A 23800-nucleotide genomic window follows, 5' to 3' on the forward strand; every position below is an offset into this window, starting at 1 on the left:
CCGGCCCCCCGCCCCCCTCCGAGACCTCTGACCCCACCGGACCCCGGGACCCTTGCGATGAGCACCAGGACCCTGCCCATGACTCTCCAGGACTCCGCGACACCGAGCCACTGCTTCCGGGACGGATATTGTGAAGCTGGTCTCTGCTCTGACAACACTTACTCGGATCTCTGTGACCTCGACCGTTCTCTGTCTGCCCCGACCTTCGCTCCATCCCGGGGGCCTTCCCTCAGGTCTCAGGCAGAAAGACCCCCCCCTTGCCAAAATAAAGAGGATTCGTTGAGCTTTTATCCCTAAGGTGGCCCTTTTCACATCTTCTTGTTGCTCAGAGGAGGGGCTGAGCAAGAGCTTTCCAGGTCCCGGACTTGTCCGGAGGCAAACCAAAACCAAACGCATTCCCCTAGAGTCCATTCGATCTCTTAGCGACTCTATAGGACAGAGTAGACCTGCTCCACAGGGTTTCCAAGGCTGTAATCTTTACAGGGGACTGCCTGATTTTTCTCCCGGAGAGCAGCTGGTGAGTTTGAACCGCCCACCTTTCGGTTAGCAGCTGAGTGCTTAACCACTGCGCCACGAGGGCTCCTGAAACAGGAGGCAAACCCGTTGCCGTCCAGTTGATTCCGACTAATAGCAACCTTATAGGGCAGAGTAGAACTGTCCCATAGGGTTTCCAAGGAGCACCTGGTGGATTCGAACTGCAGACTGTAGCTGTAGCTCTTAACCGCTACAACACCAGGGTTTCTGAGGCACAAGGCAAAGGGCGTGCATAACCTGACTTTTATGTTGATCCGGAAACTGGGAACAATGAAGATATAAACCATCCTGCAGAGCCCTCTATTGTACCTCCTTTTTATTTTTACCTTTCCTTCCCTAGTCGGGGAAACCCTGGTGGCATGATGGTTAAGTGCTACAGCTACTAACCTAAAAGTTCGTCCAGTTCAAATCTGCCAGGCTCTCCTTGGAAACTCTATGGGGCAGTTCTACTCTGTCGTAGAGGGTCGCTGAGTCGGAATCAACTTGATGGCAAAGGGTTTGGTTTGGTTTTGGTTTCCCTAGTCAGTGGTTAAGAGCTATGGCTGCTAACCGAAAGGTTGGGAGTTCGAATCCCCCAGGCGCTCCTTGAGAAACTCTATGGGGGCAGTTCTATTCTGTCCTATAGGGTCGCTTTGAGTGGGAATCAACTCGACCGCAACAGGTTTCCTTTAGTTTGGTAGTCAGAGGTAAAGGCGCCCTCCAGTGGCACATACTTTGCTAAGCCACACACACCCCAGAGTTTGGGTTACGATTCCCCCACTGCGCATGCATGATCTCTTTTAAGGCTGAGGCCGTCACTGCTGCGCATGCGGCTGGAAACAAATGGGCGGGGAAGTTGCCGGAAGTCTCCCTTCGCAGAAGGGTGGGGTTGGGCGTTCCGCAGTCCTCCCAGGGCCGCTCTGACCTGCCGCTCCGAGGCTTCTCGCCTCCTCTCCATCGGCCCTCCCACCGCGGCCGCTCACACCCCGCCCCTTTGCCATCCCAGCGGGTCGTCTTCTCTCGACCGCTCTGGCCCGAGCGTCCCCTCATCTCTCTGACCTGGCCTATCCGGCTCCAGGAGGGAGGCGCGGGTGGGTGAGCAAACGAGCGCGTATATGGGGTCCAGGACCCGCGCCCCTAAAGACGGGCTCAGCACCCGGCACCCTCTCGCACCCCGCCCACGGCTGGAGGGGCCTCTCCGGGACCGTCGGGGCCTGGCGGGTTCGGGCCCGCACCGCCCTCCCGGCTCCGTGTATGAAGGCCCTCGCCGAGCTATAAAGCCCTAGTCCCTTAGGGTGCCCACCCATATATAAAGGCCGTTTCGGCCCGTGGGTCCTGCGTCTGTAGCTGCTGAACACCGTTTAGGGGGGTTCTCCCAGTCCATGGGGGCCCGTGTTTTTAGGAGTCTCTCACGGTCCCTAGGGGCCAGTTCCGTGCATAGCGGCTCCATTTACAGGACCTTCCGTGAGTCTACAGAGCGCACCCCTCGGCTTCTATAACCTGTCGACAGAAGCCATTCCCTTTGCAGGGACTGCGTCTCCTGGACCTCCCCGGTCTACAAGGGCATGCTTCCTCTATAGAGGCCGCTCACCCCCAGGTGGTGGGGGGGTCCTCGCTGGGTTTTTCGGATCCATCCTGTCTCTAAGGGTCGGTGCAGAAGGCGGGCCATGGCCCTGGGCCAGGCCCTGACCGGAATGCTGGCCTTGGCCTTGGCGGTGCTGGGCCCGCTATCACCCGGTGCCAGGGCAGGGGACTGCAAAGGGCAGCGGCAGGTGCTGCGGGAGGCGCCAGGCTTCGTGACGGATGGTGCGGGCAACTACAGCGTCAATGGCAACTGCGAGTGGCTCATCGAGGGTGAGTGGGGCCTCCTGGGTCACTCACTCATTTTCTAACTCATTCTTCATTCATGCACTCATTCACCTACTCACATTCCTAGAATGGGGTTCTGGGCCAGGTCTTTTGCTGTAAAAGGCTGAACACCAGGGTTACAGCCAACCTAAGCCCTGCCCTGAAAGGCCATGAAGTCTGGTGGACAGTTACAATTCAGGAGCAGCAGTGAGGGCTCTTCTGAGTGATAGCTAGAAACTCAGGCTCTGAGACCAACCACTGACGTTGAACTTGGGCTCTACTTATTACCACTGTGACATCGGGCAAGCAGCATCCTTTCTCTGAATATCAGACTCCCTCCCCCAATGGAGATAATAGTATCCACCTCATAGGTTGTTGGGATTAAATGAGACCAAGTATTTTAACATGCCTGGCACATAGTATGTTGTTAGGTGCCGTCGAGTTGGTTCCGACTCATAGGACCCTCTGTGCAACAGAATGAAACGCAGCCTGATCCTTCACCATCCTTGCAATCGTTGCTATGTTCGACCATATTGTTGCGGCCACTATGTATCTTGAGTGCCTTCCAACCTGAGGGGCTCATCTTCCGGCACTGTATCGGACAATGTTCCACTGCTATCCGTGAGGTTTCCACTGACCAATTTTTTTCAGAAGTAGATCGCCAGGTCCTTCTTCCCAGTCTGACTTGGTCTGGAAGCTCTGCTGAAAGCTGTCCACCAAGGGCTACCCTGCTAGTGTTTGAAATACCAGTGGCAAAGCTTCCAGTATCACAGCAACACGCAAGCCGCCACAGTATGACAAACTGAAAGATGAGTAGTGGGGCATATAGTAAATGCTCAATAAATGGGATTAGGATTATTATTTTTGTTATTTCTAAAGTATTGCAGTGAAAGTACCTTTTCAGACATTTATGTGCCAAATGTTGTGTTTGCTGCTGGGACCTAGCAAACACCAAGACAGCCTCAGCAGTCCCTGAGGCCTTAGGGCTCGGGGCCCAGTGGGAAGACAAATACATCAACAGATAGTGACAGAGCAAAGTGATCAGGATGGTAATGGTGGGAGCCCAGGGGTCTGTGGGAGCCCAGAGGAAGTGCCTGACCTGGAGGATGGTGGGAGTAGAGGCTTCATGGGGGAGCAGACATCGGACCTGAGGCCTAAAGGGTTAATAGGAACTATCCAAGAACCCAGAGCCCTTGTGGCACTGTGGTTAAAAGCTTAGCTGCTAACCAAAAGGTCACCAGTTCAAACCCAGCAGCTGCTCCTTGGAAACCTCATGGGGCAGTTTTACCCTGTCCTGTAGGGTCACTGTGAGGAGGAATCAACTCGATGGCAAGGGTTTGGTTCGGGTTTTACTCAAGAGCCCTGGTGACACAGTGGTTAAGTGCTCGGCTGCTAACTGAAAGGTTGGCGCTTTGAACTCACCAACTGCTCCATGGTAGAAAAATGTGGTAGTCTGTTTCCATAAAGATTACAGCCTTGAAAAGCCTTTGGGGCAGTTCTGCTCTGTCCTGTAGGGTTACGAAGAGTCAGAATTGACGTGATGGCAATGAGTTTGGTTTCTTTTGGTTTGTCCAGGAGAAGAAGAAGGAGGAAGGGCATCCTGGGAAGAAGAAACAGCCTGTACAAAGGCCATGAGTGCAGAGAGAGCCTGGCACATTTTATCTGGCTGGGAGAGGGGACTGTCTGTCTTGTTTATAGCTGTCTCCGCAAGATCTAACACATTCCTTAGCACCTCTTTCTCATTTATTTATGTTTTCATCCACAAACTGTTCACTGATTGACACTCTGTGCCCAGCCTTGTGCTGGGCAGTGCTAGGGACGTGGTGCTGACTTCAGCAGCCTCAGCCCTGCCCTCATGGGCTCCCAGTCCAGTGGGAGAGACAAATCCACCACTAGGAGGTGGGGAAGCCTGGGAGGAGGCTCTGCACTAGCCTGGTATATATCTGAGCTGAGACCGGAAGCATGTGTAGGAGGGCACAGAAGGGCTTTCCAGGCAAGAAGAATTGCCCTTGCAGAGGCCTAGAAGGAAGAGTGTGATGCTTTCAAGGAGCTGTAAATCCACTGTGCTAGAACACAGACTGTAAGAGGACACACAGCGAGCCAGAGACTTGAGGGGTCAGGGGGAGTTGGAGGGTGTAGGACCTTGTGATTTTGAACTGTATCTTGAGGATAATAGGGAGCCGTGAAGAGAAGTGCCAAGGCAGTGGCTGGAGAAGTCGAGGAAGGCCCTGTGGAACAGCAGATGTAGGGGCTAGACTCCAGGAAGAGGGAGGGATGGCCCAGACAGAGGAGGCCAGGGCAAAGGCTGGAGGTGGGACAAGGCCTGGATCATACAGGGACCTCTTGGTAGGCTGCAGAGCCGGGTCTCTATCCAGGGCAGGGGGAGCCATGGAAGTGTTTTGAGCAGGGGAAGTACATGATCTGATGTATGTTTTAGAAGATCTCTCTGGCTGCTGTGTGATTTATGGGCAAAAGAGTATGTCTAACTCTCCCCAGCTTGGGGGCCATTCCTTTCAGGCTGAGCATGAGAAGAGGATGGGAAATGGGGAGAGGGTGGATAAATCATTCTCTGGCCTTGAGGAGCCGCAGCCTGATGAGAGAGGACTAGACACACACAGTCACAGCCCCCAGTATGCTCAGGACTGAGGCAGAGGGAGGTGCAAGGGCTGGGTAGAAGGGTCTAGGGGAGGGAAACAACTCTGCTGCAGGTCACAGAGGAGCAGTCACTGGAGCAGGGTTCTGAAGCATGCATAGGAGTTTACTGGGTAGGAAAAGGGAATGGTGTCTATGAAGACACGAGAGGGTCTGGTATGCCTCAGGATCTGTCTCTAAGTTTGTCTGATCTGGCTGGGCTGTTGGCTGGAAGGTGAGGAGGGAGCAGAAGCAGGGGAAGAAGGGCCTTGAATGTCACACTGAGTAGCTTGGCTTTCCTCTTGGGGTTGCTGGGGAGCCATGGAAGGATTTTGAGCAGGAGTGGGGCATCTCTGTCAGCCTGGGTGTGGGGCAGACCGGAGACTGTGTGTGATGGTCTCGAAGGAGAGAATGGGTTCTGAACTGGGGCAGGGGCTGAGAGGGATGAGAGGAGGGGCAGTACAGAGAGATGTTTGTGAAGTTTCATCAATGAGGCTTGGGGACCAGCTGGCTGGATGTGGGGATGAGGGAGGTGTCCAGGAGACTTGCAGACCCCACTTGATCTCCTGTCCTTTCCAATGCCTGTCACCTCTGAGAACCAACATACTGCCCCATCTGTTAAAAAGTAAACAACCCCCACCGACTTTTGCACTATGCTCAGACTTTATTGTACATAATCCTGGTAACATTCTTATAGATTAGAGGCATCCAGAGTGCTTTTGAACAGGAATATTTTGGGGTCAGATCTCTGGCTGGTTGGGATGGGGCTTGGTGGGGTTGGGTAGAAACAGGAGACGTTGAACTTGGGAAGGAACTTGGGGAAGGCAGATGGCGAGCCAGCCTCCAGCAGGCACTTGACAAAGATGTAGTTGTTGCGATTCTGAGAACAGAGCTTTATAGTCTGGTGGAGGGTAGTGAGGTTCCAGGAGGCCTGGTTGCCTGGTGGGGCTGAATGGTGATTCTGCATTCCCCAGGCTGCGAGTGGGGTCTGTGTGCTGTTTTCTCGGTGGCTGTGGTCTGAGCCCAAGGGAGAGCTGCTGACTTCGGTATTCTTTCTTGTGTGCATTTCCTCATTCGGCCACCTAGCAGTTCCCGAGCCCTTGCTCAGGGCCAGGCCTTGTGCTGAGCAATGCCAGGGAGGGACCCCAAGATGAGTTAGGCCTAGGCCCTGCCCTGGGCACCTCCCAGGCTGTAGGGGAGGTCAGGTCTGGACACAGATGGTCCTGGCCCAGAGGAATGAGGGTGTGATGGGGTGTGGGAACCCTGAGGAGGGGTCCTAACCCAGCCAGCGGGTATCAGAGAAGGCTTCCTGGAGGAGGTGGGGAAGCCTGCTGGTGGGAAGAGAGAATGTACTTAAGACAGGGAGAAGCTTGCACAAAGGCCCAGCTTCCTGCGGAGCTGCAAGCAGTTCAGTAATGTGAGGCAAGGGCAAGCTTCAAATGCCAGGTTAGGGAGGTGGACCTTCTTCTGGAGGTCTGCGGGAGCCACGGGGAGGTTTTAAACAGGAGGGACAGGGTCAGATGTTGACTTGGGAAGATCCCTCAGGGAGCCATTTTAAGGCAAGACTGGAGGCCAGGAGGCTGGGTCAGCAGTCCTAGAGGATGATGCCTGGGCTGGGCAGGAGCATTCCTCGAGTACCCTGGCTCCAGACTGTTAGGTTATAGTCATCATCTCATTGAATCATCACACCAGTCTTGGTGGGTATGGAGAGTTAGCCTCGTTGTACAGTCAAGGAAACCGAGGCTCAGAGAGCCCATGGAGCTTATTCAAGGTCACACCCCTAGAGAGTGGTGGTTGAGCACCTCCAATATCCGAATAAGTCCACTGAAGGCCGTGGGGGAGGGGCTGGCCCAGGGTCCTCCAGCAGGTTGGAGGCAGAGCTGGAACCCAAGGGTCCTCGTTCCCCTAGCCTAGAGGGCTCCCCTGAGCTGCCTGCAGCGGTCCCACTGAGCCCCTCTGTGTGGGATGTGGGGTGAGAGAATGTTCTGGAACCAGGATCCAGCACGGAGTAAGAATAGTGGCAGCGCGAGGAGTAGTGGCACTTCTGATGTGCCAGGCCGTGTTGTAAGCACTTTATGTGTATTATCACTTCCCACACCTCCACACAGCCAGATGTCAGCTGGAGCGGCAGTCATCTGAAGGCTCACCTGGGCCAGACGTCCACAAAAGCTCACTCCCACGACTGGCAGGTGATGCTGTCTGTCAGCTGGAAGCTCAGCTGGGCTGTCAGCAGGAGTGTGTACACATGGCCTCTCCATGTGGCTTTGGCTTTTCACAGCATGACAGCTGTGTACTGAGAAGGAGCTTCCCGTGAGACCCAGGGGAAAGCTGCAAGGCTTCTTATGACCTAGCCTTGGAAGTCCCAGAATGGCACATCCACTGCTCTTTACTGGCCAAGCAAGTCACTAAGGCCATCCCAGATACAAGTGGCAGATAAGTTAGGTCTCATTTCTCAATGAAAGGCGTGGCCAAGAATTTTTAACCCACAGCAATACTACTCTACCCCTGTTTTACAGATGAGGAAACAAATCCAGAGAGGTTAGGTGATTTGACCAAGGTCTCACAGCTAGTAGCAAGTAAGTGGCAGGACCAAGATTTGAGCCTAGGCAGCCTGGCTTCAGAATCCACATCCTTAACTGCTGCAGTAAACAGAGTGATGAGACTCTGGGCAGAGGGGAGCCATGAGCTCCAAGGTTAGGCCTTTGTCTAGGGGGACAAACAGGACTCTTCCCCCAGAGTTGTTTGGCCTGAAACAGGGGACCCTCACAAGCCCGTTTCTGTATGGGGAGTATGCCTCTCTGCTAGGGCCTAGCCCCTGACCCTCAGGCCTGGGCACGCCTGAGGCTCAGGCATAAATGGAAAGGAGCATCAGGAAGCCCGTTCCCGCTCGGTAGGGGACCATGGGGTGGAGTCTGCTCCCTCTGCCCTTAGTTTTCCCACTGAGCAGGAGTCTGTTCATGTGCCCTCAGGGGTTCCGTTCAGGACTGGTCTATAACTCCCCTGGGCTCCTGCCCCTCTTGCTGACACAGCTCTGACCTCTCTGGGCTATGAGCCTGGGTCTGACTCACCTTCAGTCCCTCAGCATGCACCCAGAGCAGGGCTGGGTGTCTGTGGGTGGGCTGCGTGGAGGCCTGGGGAGAAGGTCCATGTTTGAGCTAGCACCTCTGTTCTGGCTGCCCAGCCCCAAGCCCCCGGCACCGGATCCTGCTGGACTTCCTTTTCCTGGACACGGAGTGCACGTACGACTACCTGTTTGTGTATGACGGTGACTCCCCTCGCGGGCCCCTGCTTGCCAGTCTGAGCGGGAGCACCCGGCCTCCGCCCATCGAGGCTTCCTCGGGCAAGGTTGGTGGGGATGGGGGCCGTGAGGAGTGGGGCTGGAGGATCCAGGTGGAGGGGTGTGGGGGAGAGCTTCTGCCCCACCCAGCCCCCAGAGCCCTCCCCACCTTGTGCCGGCAGATGCTGCTGCACCTCTTCAGCGATGCCAACTACAACCTGCTGGGCTTCAACGCCTCCTTCCGCTTCTCTCTGTGCCTGGGGGACTGCCGGAGCCACGGGCAGTGCCAGCCCCCAGGTGTGTGTGCCTGTGAGCCGGGCTGGGGTGGCCCGGACTGCGGCCTGCAAGAGTGCTCAGCCTACTGTGGCAGCCACGGCACCTGTGCCTCGGTGAGCCTGTCCCCAACCGAGTGCCCCTGCTCCCATCTCCTAGATCTGGCCCCCCGTCAGCCCCCCCCCATGTCCACACCCCTCTCAGGACCAGGACCCTGCCCCCTGCCTGAACTGTCCCCGCCACCCCTCCGGCTCCCGTAACACCACGCCCACCAGAGACCCTGCTTTCACCCACGGTGCTACCCTTTCCTTCCAAATCCTATCCCCTGTGTTACTCCAATCTCACCTCACCTTCACCTGTGGCTCTCCCCTGCCTGAACCCCTTCCTGTCCTCCTCCTGTATACCCCTGCCTCTCACCTGTGAACTGCCCCTTCCTTCCTCTTGCCACACACAACTCCATCCTTCACCTCAGCCCCTCTGTCTGACCTGCCATGACTTCTAACATTTGACCCCTGACCTTGTATTGGAGCTGTCCAAATCTAGTTGTGGGCCTGGATCACTTGAGCCCTATCCACCCCAGGTCTGAGCTATTCCACCCGGGGCTGAATGTGGACTACTGACCATCTTTCCTCTCCAACCTATCTTCTGTCCATCTGTTCCCATTTTTCTTTGTGTATCTTTCTTTTTTTCTCTCTCCTTTTTTCTGTTGGTCTCCGGGTCTATCTTCTTATCTCCACCTCTCTGCCTCCCTCTGGTTGTATCTCTTTCCCCTGTTTCTTCATTTGTCTGTCTGTCTGCCTGTCTCCTTCCTGTCTCTATATTTCCCCTTTTGCCTCTCTCTCTTTTCCATTTTCTTCCTGCCTGTCTGTTTCTCTCCTTCTCTCCCTTTCTGCCCCTGTCGGTCTTAATCTGGCTCTGTTTTTGTCTGTCTCTCTCCTCCCCATCGCTCTCCTTCTGTCTCTCTGCCTCCCTTTCTCTCTCCCTGTCTTTGTGTCCCCTTCCCCCCAGCCTCTGGGACCGTGTCGCTGTGAGCCTGGCTTCCTGGGACGTGCCTGTGACCTTCACCTGTGGGAAAACCAGGGGGCTGGCTGGTGGCACAACGTGAGTGCTGGGGACCCCGCCTTCTCTGCCCGTATTGGGGCAGCTGGCGCCTTCCTGTCCCCTCCGGGGCTGCTGGCTGTTTTTGGAGGTGAGCAGATGGGCTGCATCTGGGGTACAGAGGCCTGGCAGCCTGTGGTCGAGGCTTGAGACTGTCCACCCTCCACAGGCCAGGACCTCAACAACGCCCTGGGCGACCTTGTCCTATACAACTTCTCCGCCAACACCTGGGAGCGCTGGGATCTCAGTCCTGCCCCGGTATGGACCCCACCCCTGCCCTGCTGTCCACTCTGACTGCCAGACCCAGCCAGGGCCCCAAGAGTAGACTCTACCGCCCCACATGCAGCTTGGTGCAGTGACACCCACTTCTCCTGGTCTCCACCTTTCCTCTCTCTGATTTTCTTTTTTCCCTCCTCTTCTTTTATCTCACTTTCTGCGTCTCTTTTTCCTGTGTCTCGTGTCTCTCTCAGTCCATCTCTGTTTCTGTCTCTCTGGCTTTTGGTCTCTGTATCTCAGTTTCTCTGGGCCTGTAACTCTTTCTGTTTTTCTCTCTCTACTTTTCTCTCTGTCATTCCTCGTATTTCTGGCTTCCTGCTTCTCCTTCTTTTTGTCTCACTTTCTTTGTCTTTGTTTGCATATCTCTGTTTCCTTTCCCTTTGTATATTTCTGACCCTGTCTCGATTTCTGTGTGTCTCCGTGTGTCCTCTCTGTTTCTGATGCTCTCTGTCACTCTCTTTCTCTGTGTCGCCATCTGCCTCTCTCTCCATCCTATTTCCTTGTCTTTTCCTCACAGGCTGCTCGTCACTCCCACGTGGCCGTGGCCTGGGCCGGGTCCCTGGTGCTGATGGGTGGTGAGCTGGCTGATGGCTCCCTCACCAGTGATGTATGGGCCTTTAATCCTCTGGGTGGAGGCCGCTGGGAGCTCTTGGCACCGCCTGCCTCCAGCTCCTCAGGGCCCCCAGGTCTAGCAGGCCACGCGGCTGCCCTGGTGGACAATACCTGGCTCTATGTGTCTGGTGGCCGCACCCAGCACGACCTCTTCTCCTCCGGCCTCTTCCGGTTCCGCCTTGACAGTGCTGGTGGGGGCCACTGGGAGCCGGTGATCCCCACGGGCGGGCGGCCCCCTGCTGCCACCGGCCACTCCATGGTGTTCCATGCCCCGTCCCGTGCCCTGCTGGTCCACGGGGGACACCGGCCCTCCACTGCCCGGTGAGTGACCTGCCCTACAATCCCCATCCCACAGGGCTGGTCTTGGCCCAACACTGTGGGCCTGACAGTCTCCCTCTGGTCTTTACCCACTAACAGACTTCTGTGGTCACTCACCCCTTCATTCACTCCATTCATTCATCTACTCATTGCTTCATTCACTCACTCATTTGTTCATTTATTCATTTACCCATTCACTTATTCTGTAGTTATTTTTTAAAAAATTTTATTGGGTTTTCAGTGATGGTTTACACAGAACCTTAGGTTCCCCTTCAACAATTTCTATGCAGATTGTTCAGTGACATTGGTTATGTTCTTCACAATGTGTGAGCATTCTCATTATTTCTGTTTCGTTCTCTGATCTTTTATTCCATGTTTTGGTCAGGTACGTCCCCATACATGCCCACACATCCATCTATTCAAACCCCTGTCTGCTTGGTGTCCAGCCCTTGCTAGATTATGAAGGTAACCCAGAGATGAGTAAGACCTAGGCTTGCACTTGGAGAACTTCTAGTTCAGAGGGGGCCGTAGACCCAGACTCAGCCCCGGGCGATCTCACAAATTCTGAGAGCCCAGAGGAAGGAGAGAGGCCCTTCCTGCCTGAGCCTCTGCCCTGCCCGCTCCCACAGGTTCTCTGTGCGGGTGAATTCCACCGAGCTCTTCCATGTGGATCGGCGTGTGTGGACTACTCTTAAGGGCCGAGATGGACTTCAGGGCCCTCGAGAGCGAGCCTTCCACACAGCCAGCGTATTGGGCAACTACATGGTGGTCTATGGTGAGGAGCCCCCCGATCCCACTTGCCTGCCTGCCTGTCGAGGGCCTAAACCTGACACTGAGCTGAGGCTCCCTGTGTGGGTGTTCCCACCCCATCCCAGGCTTGCCGGCTGTACCCCTTTCTTTCCTCCTTTCCCAGGAGGCAACGTGCACACCCATTACCAGGAGGAAAAGTGCTATGAAGACGGCATCTTCTTCTACCACCTTGGCTGCCATCAGTGGGTGTCAGGGGCTGAGCTTGCACCCCCAGGCACCCCCGAGGGTGAGTGGCCCCCTCTGCTTCCCTGAGGGGTTCCTGAGACTCACTTCCAAGTGAGCCAGACATCCTGTCGGAGTGGGCCTTGGGAGGCAAACCCAGGCTAGAGGCAGCACTAGGACACTGTTGGCATAGAGCTGGGAGGCTGTTATAGCAGCATCAGATCTAGGCTCCTACCCAGGTTTTGTCAGTTTCCAGCTACCCCAGGGAACTGCCTAAGAAGAAGTGACCTGTCCAAGGTCACACAGTGAGGATAGTGGCAGAACGAGGATGGCTGGGGCCAAGCAACCTCTCTAGCAAGACTTTGTCTCACTTCCTTTGGACATATTATCAGGAGGGAACAGTCCCTGGAGAAGGACATCAAGTACAGGGTCAGTGAAAAGAGGAAAACCCTCAGTGAGGTGGATTGACACAGTGGCTGCAACAATGGGCTCAAACAGCAACACTTGTGAGGATGGCAAAGGACTGGGCAGTGTTTTGTTCTGTTGTACATACAGTTGCTATAAGTCAGGATTGACTCGATGGCACCTAACAACAACAGCAGCAAATCTCTCTGGTCCTCAGTCAGTCTTCCCATCTATAAAATGGGGATTATAATAACACTTAAGCCGTTGGGCTGTCCTGTGAGTAAATTGAGATGATGCATGAGGCCAGCCAGGCTCTCACGTTGTCTGCCTCATGGCAGTGAGGGTCCTGCCACAGGGCAAGAGCACTGTCCAGGGAGGGGGTGTGGAGAAAGCACCCTAACTCTTTGTATCAGAGACTGCTTTGAGAATCGGGTGAAAGGCACAGGCCCTTTCCTCAGAAAGACACTTGTACATACAAGCAGACGTATCATTTCAGGGGGCCATGGACTTCCCAGAGGCCCATCTGAGTGGCTCTCCCGTTCCCTCCCACCAAAAAGGAGACAGAGGACAGGCGTAAGAAAGGAACTTCAAACACTTAGGGAGGAGGCAGGAGGAAGGGCCCCAGAGAAGCCCTTTTTGACTGTTAGGAATAAAGCCTGGTCCTGGCTTTTGAGCCCCCTGTTCCAGGGATCCTCTCCCTGTCCCTCCACTAGGCCCCCTCACTGGGCCAAAGTGTGAGGTTTCTGAAGATGTCTTCCTCCTTCCCAGTCTGTGATTCACTGGGCCAAGTCTCATGCCCTTATAGCGTCTACAGTCAGTAAGAGGGTGGAGAGTACTTTGGACATGTTATCGGGAGGCAGCAGTCCCTAGAGAAGGACATGATGCTTGATAAGGTTGAGGGTCAGCTAAAAAAAGGGAGATCCTCAACGAGATGGATTGACAAAGTGGCTGCCACAATCCAACAATGGGCTCAAACCTAGCAACAATTGTGAGGATGGCACAGGACCAGGCAGTGTTTTGTTCTGTTGTACGTAGGGTTGCTATGAGTCAGAACCGACTGGACAGCACCTAACAACAACAACAACAAAAGGGTAGGGGAGTCATTGTTCTCTGACAGCATTCTTGGTTGTAAGTGACTGAAACCCAACTCAACTGGCTTAAGCAAAAAGGTGAATTTCTTGGCTCGCCCATATGTGAAAACTCCAGGGTACTGGCTTCAGGCTGGGCTGGATCCAGGTGTTCACCTGAAGGCATCAGCTGTATACCTCTCTCCAGTTCTTGACTAAGTTCACTTCAGTCTCTAGAGGTTTGCCTTTTGTAGATGGTCACCAGCAGCTCTTGGGGAAGAGAGCGCTTTTCTCCCAAGAATTGTCACAAAAGTTTCAGGATAGACTCTTATTGCCCAGAATTGGGTTCTGTACATGGCCTTGAGCTAGTGACTGAGACTCTGATTGGCTAAGCCTTCATTTCTGCAAGAGGCAGGAACAGCTTGACTTGAGCCTCATAGATTGGGAGTAGGAGAGAGTGGTTTTCCAGAGGAAAAGCAGGGGCGGTCACTAATAGGGAGGCTGGTGCTAGACAGACAAAAACAGGTGAGCGCCAGGCAGCCTGTCTGTGACTTAGAAGCTTCTTCAGCCCTCACAGCTCCACAAGTGTGTGATGATGGTTCCATTTTATAGAGGAGGAACTGAGGCTCAGAGTAGTTGAGTTGCCTGCCCAAGGCCACACAGCTAATAAGTGGTAGATCCAGGATTTGAACCTAAGTCTTTCTCTTTTAAAATAATATTTTATTGTGTTTTTGGTGAAAGTTTACACAGCATGTTAGGTTCCCACTTGACAATTCCCACTCAGGTTGTTACATTTTCCACAATATGTCAACATTCTCTTTAATTGTGTTCTGGTTGTTCCGTTTCCAGTACTCTAGTTTCCCTGCCCCTGTATCTTTGTCTTTTTGCTTTAGAGTAAATGTCTACCTTTAGATTTCATACAGATGGTTTTTTAGTAGAGCACTGATCTTACAGGTAATATGCTTTATTTTGTGCGTCACTTTGCTATTTAACTAAAAGGTGATCTCAGGATAATTTCTGTTCAAAGTTTGAAGAGTATCTCAGGATGATAGTCTCAGGGAGTCCTCTGGTCTCAACGGTCCAGTTAGTCTGTTTTTTTTTTTAAGAATCTGAGTTTTGCTCTACATTTTTCTCCCATTCTATCCAGGATTCTATCCAGGACTATCTTGTGTTCCTGGTCAGGACAGTCAGTGGTGGTGGCTGAGCACCATCTAGTTCTGTTCTCAGGGTAGATGAAGTTGAAGCTTGTGTAGGCCATCATTCTTGTAGACTTCTTTCTTCTCTGAGATTTTGGTTATCTTCCTACTCTTTTGCTCCTGACAAGAAGATATCAATGGTTGTATCTTAGATGGTGAACCCAAATCTTTCTGACCCCAAAGATTATGGTCTGCTTGATTATTTGGGCAGTGTGTGGGAGCCCAGAGAAGGGAGAGAACTAGAGCTAGTATAGGCAGCCTGGGAGGGTTTCCTCAGGCAGGTGGGGTTGAAGCAGGAGCCGGAAGGCTGGGCTGAGGGTTAGGAGAGTTAAGCTCAGCCCCTGGCAGGGGAGGTTGTGGTCCCGGCCTGAAAGGTCTGATGTTTTTAGGTGTCTTTTTTTTTTTATTCTCCTAGGCCGAGCAGCGCCTCCTAGTGGCCGGTACTCACATGTGGCTGCTGTGCTTGGTGGCAGTGTCCTGTTGGTGGCAGGGGGCTATAGCGGCCGGCCCCGTGGGGACTTGATGGCCTACAAGGTGCCCCCCTTCGTGTTCCAGGCACCGGCCCCGGACGTGAGCACTGGGGTGATAGGGAGAGGGTGGCTGGGGGAGGAGGCAGCATGGTTCCTTCAAATGATGGAAGGAGTTATGGGGGATGTCCCTGGAACCATGAGAGGAAGGAGGCAGGTCCCCCGGTCCAAGGAAAGAGGAATGGGGGTCCCTGGGACTGAGGGAAGAGGAGATAGAGGGTACCTGGGGCCAATGGGGAGGGATAGTGGTTCCTGAGGCTGGGGGAGGCGTGGGTGGGGTCCTTAAGGTGCTGAGCAGTCAGAGTTCCCTGGGAAAATTAAAGTGAGTGGGGCTGGGGAGGCAGGCCCAGGTCTGAGTGGCCCCTCCCACCCTCCCGTCTCCCTACAGTACCACCTGGACTATTGCTCCATGTACACGGACCACAGCGTCTGCTCCCGAGACCCTGAATGCAGTTGGTGTCAGGGCGCCTGCCAAGCTGCACCCCCTCCTGGGACCCCCTCAGGGGCTGTGAGTGACTTCCCCAAACCCTCTGTCCCCTAGTGCAGAGACTCTACCCAAGTAGAGAAGGACCTTCCCCCAACTGAGAGACTTATTTTCACATCTAAGATCCTCATACCTGACTGTTGGCCCCCTGAGATCCTTTTGAACTTGCGACCCTGTCCCTGGATACCCCCAGTCCTGTCCTCTTGATCTCCCACATTCCAACCCCACCTTCAGCTCTTCATCCTTCAATTTCTGCTCCGTTCTGTCTCAGGACCCTTGTGTCTACAGTCCCTCCCTGATCCCTTGAGCTGTGGTGAGTAGTGACCCCTGTTCTCTCCCCTCCCTGCAGTGTCCAGCGGCCAGCTGCCTGGGCCTAGGCCGCCTCCTGGGTGACTGCCAGGCGTGCCTGGCCTTCAGCAGCTTCACAGCCCCTCCCCGGGGGCCTGGCACCCTAGGGTGGTGCGTGCACAATGAAAGCTGCCTTCCGCGACCTGGTGAGTGTCCAGCAGTGTTGAGGGGGGAGTGGCACAGCACCTGGCACTGACCACCCCCCCAACACATTCTCAGAACAAGCCCGCTGCCGTGGGGAGCAGATCTCAGGCACTGTGGGCTGGTGGGGGCCTGTGCCTGTCTTCGTCACGTCCCTGGAGGCCTGCATCACCCAGAGCTTCCTGCCTGGCCTGCACCTGCTCACCTTCCAGCAGCCGCCCAATGCCTCCCAGCCGGACAAGGTGGGGAGCCAGGGAATTGGCCCCAGGGTGGAACAGTAAAGGGCCTGGGCCTGGAGGTTTTGTTTTTCAAATTGCTCTTTATCACTCTTATGTTTACCCTATAAGTCTTTACATTTGAGGGTCTGATTTTCCTTATATTGATTAAGGAAAAACTTTTTTTTAAATAATATTTTACTGTGTTTTTGGTGAAGGTTTACACAGCAGTTTAAGTTCCCATTCAACAATTTCTGCACAAATTGTTCAGTGACATTGGTCATAGTCTTCACAATGCGTGAGCATCCTCATTGTTTCCATTCTGGTTGTGCCATTTTCGTTCATCTAACTTCCCTTCTCCCTTACATTTTCATCTTTGTTTTAAAGTAATTATTGACTCTTTGGTCTCATATAGGTGATTTTTTTTTTTTTTTTTAAATGATACTGGGTTTTTGATGAAGGTTTACACAGCAGTTTGTAGAGGTGATTTTTATAAAGAAGCATAATACTTACAGGTGATATTCATTATTTTTTGAACCAGTTTGTTACTTAGCTACAGGGTGACCTCAAGGGTTGGGTTTGGTTTAAGGTTTGAAGAGTATCTTAGGGCAGTAGTCTCGGGGAGTGCCCTCCGTCTCAACCAGTCCAGTAAGATAAATCTTTTTAATTGTGGTGAAATACACGTAACAAAAAAAAAAGAATGCGTATAACATTGACCACTGGTGACTTTTAGTACCTTCACAGTGTTGTTCAACCATCACCACGATCTGTCGCCCCAAAAGGAAACCCTGTACCCATTTAAGCAGTCACGCTGTATTCCCCTCTTCCCCAGCCCCTGGCACCCACTAACCTGTTTTCTATCTCTATGGAATTCATTATTTCAAAGAACTCTGAGTATTTCATATAAATGGAATTACACGTGGCCTTTGTGTCTGGCTTCTCTCAGTTAGCACCATGTCTTCAGGGCTCATCCGTGTCCTAGCATGTATCAGTATTTCATTCTTTCTTGAGGGCTGAATAATATTCCATTGTATGGATACACCATATTTTGTTTATCCATTCATCAGCTGATGGGCATTTGGATTGTTTCTACCCTTTTACTATTGTGAATAATGCTGCCACAAACAATTGTGTACACATTTTTGTTTGAATACCTGTTTTCAGTTCTTTTGGGTGTATACCGAAGAGTGGAATTGCTGGGTCCTATGCTAATTCTGTGTTTAACTTATTGAGAAACTGCCAAAATGTTTTCCACAGTGACTCCTTACTGATTTTTAAAATTGGTAATATATCCACGGGAGCCCTGGTGGCACAGTGGTTAAAGCACTTGGCTGCTAACTGGAAGGCTGGTGGTTTGAACCCACCAGCCACTCTGTGGGAAAAAGACTGTGGCAGCCTGCTTCCATAAAGATTGCAGCCTTGGAAACCCTGTGAGTAGGGTCGCCATGAGTTGGAATCAACTCAATGACAGTGGTGTTGATTTGGTTTTGGTTTTGGAAAATACCCATGTGGTTCAGAAATCACAACGATATAAAAAGTTATTGAGTGATAAGTCTCTCCATCTACCCCATGTCCCATCCCCTTGGTGGCCCAGAACTATCTGAGCCCCACATCCCTCCAACTCAAGATCACCCTCAGTGTCCCTAGAAGATCCAGTCTTGTTATTCAGATACAAGTAAATGCAACATTTCATTATTTTTCTCACAGAAAAGTAAGTATACTATCTACGCCATACTACCACTTCCTTTTTTTCACTTAACATGTCCTCGTGAACTTCTTATCACAGAGCTTTGGAATCACCCTCCTTTATTTTTTTGGCTTTAACAAACAAATTTATTTTTTCACTGTTTAGGTTGCCAGAAGTCTAAATGGAGGGCACCAGCTCTAGGGGAAGGCTGTCTTCTGTCTCTCTCTCTCTCTTTTGGCTCTGGGGGAAGGTCCTTGTCTCTTCAGTTTCTGTTCCTTGTTTCCTTTGTGATCTTCATGTGGCCTGGCATCTGTCTTCCCCCATCTGTGCTTCCTCATTCTTTACAGCTGCAGAATATTCTGTTTATATTCTTAACACCATAGGGCTGTAGTTTACTTAAACAGTCTCTCATTGATGGATACTTGAGTCGTTTGTTCTTTTGCTAGTACAGTAAATCACATTGTATACGTGTCACTTCGAATGGTGGGTCTGAACTTGTGAGGGCTTAGGTGGGAGGCGGGGAGTTGGGGAGGAGGATACTGAAAGACCCTGGAGTTTTAATGAGAAGGAGTGGAGGAGAGGCTGAGGTAGCGGTGGGCTTTGGGACCCTGTTGTGTTGTCTGAATTTCAGTTCTGACTCTGCTTCCCCAACGGCCCTGCCCCCTGGGCCTCAGCCTCTTATTCGGTAAAATAGGGAAGGAGGTTAGACTGACCAGTCTTTTCTGGCTCTGATGTGTCCTGGGGGACGTGGGGATTCTGGGGGCAGTCCAGAGATCCTCACACCACCCCTATCCCCGGCTGCTGCAGGTCTCCATCGTCCGCAGTACCACGATCACCCTGACACCCAGCCCAGAGACAGACGTGTCGCTGGTCTACCGTGGCTTCATTCACCCACTTCTGCCAGGGGGACCAGGTGGGCCGGGAGCCGAGGACGTGGCTGTGTGGGCCCGGGCCCAGCGTCTCCATGTCCTGGCTCGGATGGCCCGTGGCCCTGACACTGAGAACATGGTGAGGGCACCTGGGACATTGAAGGGGGTGTTCATGGTAAATGTGGGGAGTTGGGGGGTGATTTGGGGGTTCTTAGGGAGAGTTGGGGGGAAGTTAGAGGCCCAGGGTATACCCCTACTGGAGAATAGAGGGCGCTGGAGCCAAAATAACCAAAAAAAAAAAAAAAAATCCAAACCTGTGCAGTTGAGTCAATTCTGACTTATAATGACCCTATAGCTTGTGTTTTGCTGTGATGCTGGAAGCTACGCCACCGGTATTCAGATAGCAGCAGAGTCACCTGTGGAGGACAGGTTTCAGCTGAACTTCCGGACTAAGACAGACTAGGAAGAAGGACCTGGCAGTCTACTTCTGAAAAGCATTAGCCAGTGAAAACCTTATGAATAGCAGCGGAACATTGTCTGATATGGTGCTAGAAGATGAGCACCCCAGGTTGGAAGGCACTCAAAAGATGACTGGGGAAGAGCTGCCTCCTCAAAGAAGAGTCGACCTTAATGACGTGGATGGAGTAAAGCTTTCGGAACCTTCATTTGCTGATGTGACATGACTCAAAATGAGAAGAAACAGCTGCAAACATCCATTAATAATCAGAACCTGGAATGTACGAAGTATGAATCTAGGAAAATTGGAAATAGTCAAAAACGAAATGGAACACATGAACATCGATACCTTAGGCATTAGTGAGCTGAAATGGACTGGTATTGGCCATTTTGAATAGGACCATAATGACAATTCGAAGAGAAATGGTGTTGCATTCATCGTCAAAAAGAGCATTTCAAGATCTATCCTGAAGTACAACACTGTCAATGATAGGATAATATCCATACGCCTACAAGGAAGACCACTTAATACGACTATTATTCAAATTTATGCGCCAACCACTAGGGCCAAAGATGAAGAAATAGATTTTTATCAGCTGCTGCAGTCTGAAATTGATCAAACATGCAATCAAGATGCATTGATAATTACTGGCGATTGGAACGCGAAAGTTGGAAACAAAGAAGAAGGATCAGTAGTTGGAAAATATGCTCTTGGTGATAGAAACAATGCCAGAGATAGAATGATAGACTTTTGCAAGACCAACGACTTCTTCACTGCAAATGCCTTCTTTCACCAACATAAACGGTGACTATACACATGGACCTCGCCAGATGGAACACACAGAAATCAAATTGACTACATCTGTGGAAAGAGACGATGGAAAAGCTCAATATCATCAGTCAGAACAAGGCCAGGGGCCGACTGTGGAACAGACCATCAATTGCTCGTATGCAAGTTCAAGCTGAAACTGAAGAAAATCAGAGCAAGTCCACGAGAGCCAAAATACCACCTTGAGTATATCTCACCTGAATTTAGAGACCATCTGGAGAATAGATTTGACGCATTGAACACTAGTGACCGAAGACCAGACGAGTTGTGGAATGACATCAAGGACATCATCCATGAAGAAAGCAAGAGGTCACTGAAAAGACAGGAAAGAAAGAAAAGACCAAGATGGATGTCAGAGGAGACTCTGAAACTTGCTCTTGAGCGTCGAGCAGCTAAAGCAAAAGGAAGAATTGATGAAGTAAAAGAACTGAACAGAAGACTTCAAATGGCCTCTCTAGAAGACAAAGTAAAGTATTATAATGACATGTGCAAAGAGCCGGAGTTGGAAAACCAAACGGGAAGAACATGCTCAGCGTTTCTCAAGCTGAAAGAACTGAAGAAAAAAATTCAAGCCTCGAGTTACAATAGTGAAAGGTTCTATGGGGAAAATATTAAACAAAGCAGGAAGCATCAAAAGAAGATGGAAGGTATATACAGAGTCATTATACCAAAAAGAATTAGTCGATGTTCAACCATTTCAAGAGGTGGCATATGATCAGGAACCGATGGTACTGAAGGAAGAAGTCCAAGCTGCTCTGAAGGCATTGGCGAAAAACAAGGCTTCAGGAATTGATGGAATATCAATTGAGATGTTTCAACAAACAGATGCAGTGCTGGAGGTGTTCACTCGTCTATGCCAAGAAATATGGAAGAGAGCTTCCTGGCCAACTGACTGGAAGAGATCCATATTTATGCCTATTCCCAAGAAAGGTGATCCAACTGAATGTGGAAATTATAGAACAATATCATTAACATCACACGCAAGCAAAATTCTGCTGAAGATCATTCAAAAACGGCTGCAGCAGTATATCGACAGCGAACTGCCAGGATTCAGGCCGGCTTCAGAAGAGGACGTGGAAACAGGGATATCATTGCTGATGTCCTATGGATCCTGGCTAAAAGCAGAGAATACCAGAAGGATGTTTACCTGTGTTTCATTGACTATGCAAAGGCATTCGACTGTGTGGATCATAACAAACTATGGCTAACACTGCGAAGAATGGGAATTCCAGAACACCTAATTGTGCTCATCAGGAACCTTTACATAGATCGAGAGGCAGTTGTTCGGAGAGAACAAGGGGATACTGATTGGTTTAAAGTCAGGAAAGGTGTGTGTCAGGGTTGTATTCTTTCACCATACCTATTTAATCTGTATGCTGAACAAATAATCTGAGAAGCTGGACTATATGAAGAAGAGTGGGGCATCAGGATTGGAGGAAGACTCCTTAACAACCTACGTTATGCAGATGACACAACCTTGCTTGCTGAAAGTGAAGAGGACTTGAAGCACTTACTAGTGAAGATCAAAGACCACAGCCTTCAGTATGGATTACACCTCAACATAAAGAAAACAAAAATCCTCACAACTGGACCAATGAGCAACATCATGATAAACGGAGAAAAGTTTGAAGTTGTCAAGGATTTCATTTTAGTTGGATCCACAATCAACAGCCATGGAAGCAGCAGTCAACAAATCAAAAGACGCATTGCATTGGGCACATCTGCTGCAAAGGACCTCTTCAAAGTGTTGAAGAGCAAAGATGTCACCTTGAAGACTAAGGTGCGCCTGACCCAATCCATGGCATTTTCAATCACATCATATGCATGTGAAAGCTAGACAATGAATAAGGAAGACGGAAGAAGAGTTGACGCCTTTGAATTGTGGTGCTGGCGAAGAATATTGAACGTACCATGGACTGCCAAAAGAATGAACAAATCTGTCTTAGAAGAAGTGCGACCAGAATGCTCCTTAGAAGCAAGGATGGCGAGACTGCGTCTTACATACTTTGGACGTGTTGTCAGGAGGGTTCGGTCCCTGGAGAAGGACATCATGCTTGTCAGAGTATATGGTCAGTGGAAAAGAGGAAGACCCTCAACGAGGTGAATTGACACAGTGGCTGCAACAATGAGCTCAAGCATAACAACGATTGTAAGGATGGCACAGGACTGAGCAGTGTTTCGTTCTGTTGTGCATAGGGTCACTATGAGTCGGAACCAACTTGACAGCACCTAACAACAACATAAGACAGAGTAGAACTGCCCCATAGAGTTTCCAAGGAGCACCTGGTGGATTCAAACTGCCGACCTTTTGGTTAGCAGCCGTAGCACTTAACCACTATGCCACCAGGGTTTCCGGAGCCAAAATAGTGGGTTTTAAATTGTGGATAGAATTTGGGGAGAAATTTGAAGAAGGCAGAGAAGGTCTGAATTACCAAGTCACCTTCTCCTGTGGAGGAAATGGGTCACGGGGAATTGGGGAGTGCTTGAAGGTTCTTGGGCTCTAAGGGACTCAGAGGCCCTTCTCTTCTTCCCAGGAGGAGGTGGGGCACTGGGTGGCTCAGCAGGAGAAGGAGATGAGGCGGCTGCAGCGCCCAGGCTCGGCTCGCCTCTTTCCCTTGCCTGGTCGGGGCCACAAGTATGCAGTGGAGATTCGGGGCCAGCTCAATGGCTCCGCAGGCCCTGGACACAGCGAGCTCACCTTGCTGTGGGACCGGACTGGCGTACCAGGCGGTAGTGTGAGTGCTCTGGCCCTGGCCTCTGACCCTTAGGGCCTGGCCTCAGATACCCTGGCCTCTCTGAACCCCCACACTCTCAACTCTTAACTCCTTAGGCCCTGACCTGTGACCTCCTAGACTCTTAGTTTCTGAATCCTAGACCTCACCTTTGTCTTTCTAGATCCCAACCTCTGACTCCTGACCTCATGTTCTTATCCCGTCCATATTTTCTGACTCCTTCTGCCCTGTCCCAGTTGACCCTGACTTCTGCCCTCCATTCTTTGACCTCTAATCTCTAGATTCTCCCAAATCCTAATCCCTTTTTGTCTGCTGATTCCCTAAATCTCACTTTCTGTGTGCCTGTGTTCTCAATCTCGTCTTCCAGCCCTACCCTCAGTCTTTAGCCCCAAACCCTGACCCCTACCCCAAACCTAAACCCCGATTCCTGACCCTTGACTAGGAGTGTGGACCCCTGACCCTTATATGACCCTTCCCCACCAGGAGATCTCCTTCTTCTTCCTGGAGCCCTACCGCTCGGCGGCCTGCACCTCATATTCCTCCTGCCTGGGCTGCTTGGCAGACCAAGGCTGTGGCTGGTGCCTGGCCAGTGCCACCTGCCACCTGCGCCAGGGTGGGGCCCACTGTGGTGACGATGGGACTGGTGGATCCCTGCTGGTGCTGGTGCCCACCCTCTGCCCACTCTGTGAGGAGCATCGTGACTGTCACGCCTGCACCCAGGTGCTTGCCAAACCAGAGAGGGGAGGTGTCAGGACAGAAGCTGATGGGGCGGGCAGACAGAGAAAGAGGAGCACCCCAGAGCTGGCCTGGACAGCTGAGAGGCTTTTGGGGGCAAGAGCCAGGTGGGGAGCGGAAGAGATGGGGCTGGAGAGACGGGCCCCTGGGAGCTAGGACTTTTGTGGCTTCAAGGGCAGAAAGCCCAACTCAACCCTTCTTGATTGGCTCAAATAGCCAGCGAGCCCTAAGAGTAGGTCTTTAGGCCTGGCCAGCTCTAGGGGTTCAAATGATGTTGTCAGGCGTCCGTCT

The 23800-nt window shown here is 51.8% G+C and overlaps 1 protein-coding gene across 3 annotated transcripts in view; it reads left to right on the top strand.

Moving 5' to 3' along the window:
- The first annotated feature begins 38 nt into the window (after positions 1–38).
- The window catches only part of MEGF8 (multiple EGF like domains 8), a 48458-nt gene continuing 24696 nt past the window's right edge, over positions 39–23800 (top strand). For 2 of the 3 annotated variants that reach the window (XM_064293743.1, XM_064293745.1), the window contains exons 1-15: positions 39–2367; positions 8174–8337; positions 8452–8658; positions 9551–9731; positions 9810–9898; positions 10434–10849; positions 11476–11621; positions 11760–11882; positions 14902–15056; positions 15402–15521; positions 15847–15991; positions 16065–16228; positions 18696–18896; positions 22577–22777; positions 23258–23494. In XM_064293743.1, the coding sequence (XP_064149813.1) occupies positions 2181–2367; positions 8174–8337; positions 8452–8658; positions 9551–9731; positions 9810–9898; positions 10434–10849; positions 11476–11621; positions 11760–11882; positions 14902–15056; positions 15402–15521; positions 15847–15991; positions 16065–16228; positions 18696–18896; positions 22577–22777; positions 23258–23494 (2736 nt within the window). In that variant the 5' untranslated portion in view covers positions 39–2180. Of the gene's footprint in view, positions 2368–8173; positions 8338–8451; positions 8659–9550; positions 9732–9809; positions 9899–10433; positions 10850–11475; positions 11622–11759; positions 11883–14901; positions 15057–15401; positions 15522–15846; positions 15992–16064; positions 16229–18695; positions 18897–22576; positions 22778–23257; positions 23495–23800 lie in introns of those variants that run through there. The other variant, XM_064293744.1, reaches the window with a different exon arrangement.

This window comes from Loxodonta africana, chromosome 11 (genome assembly GCF_030014295.1).
Source record: "Loxodonta africana isolate mLoxAfr1 chromosome 11, mLoxAfr1.hap2, whole genome shotgun sequence".
NCBI lineage: Eukaryota > Metazoa > Chordata > Mammalia > Proboscidea > Elephantidae > Loxodonta > Loxodonta africana.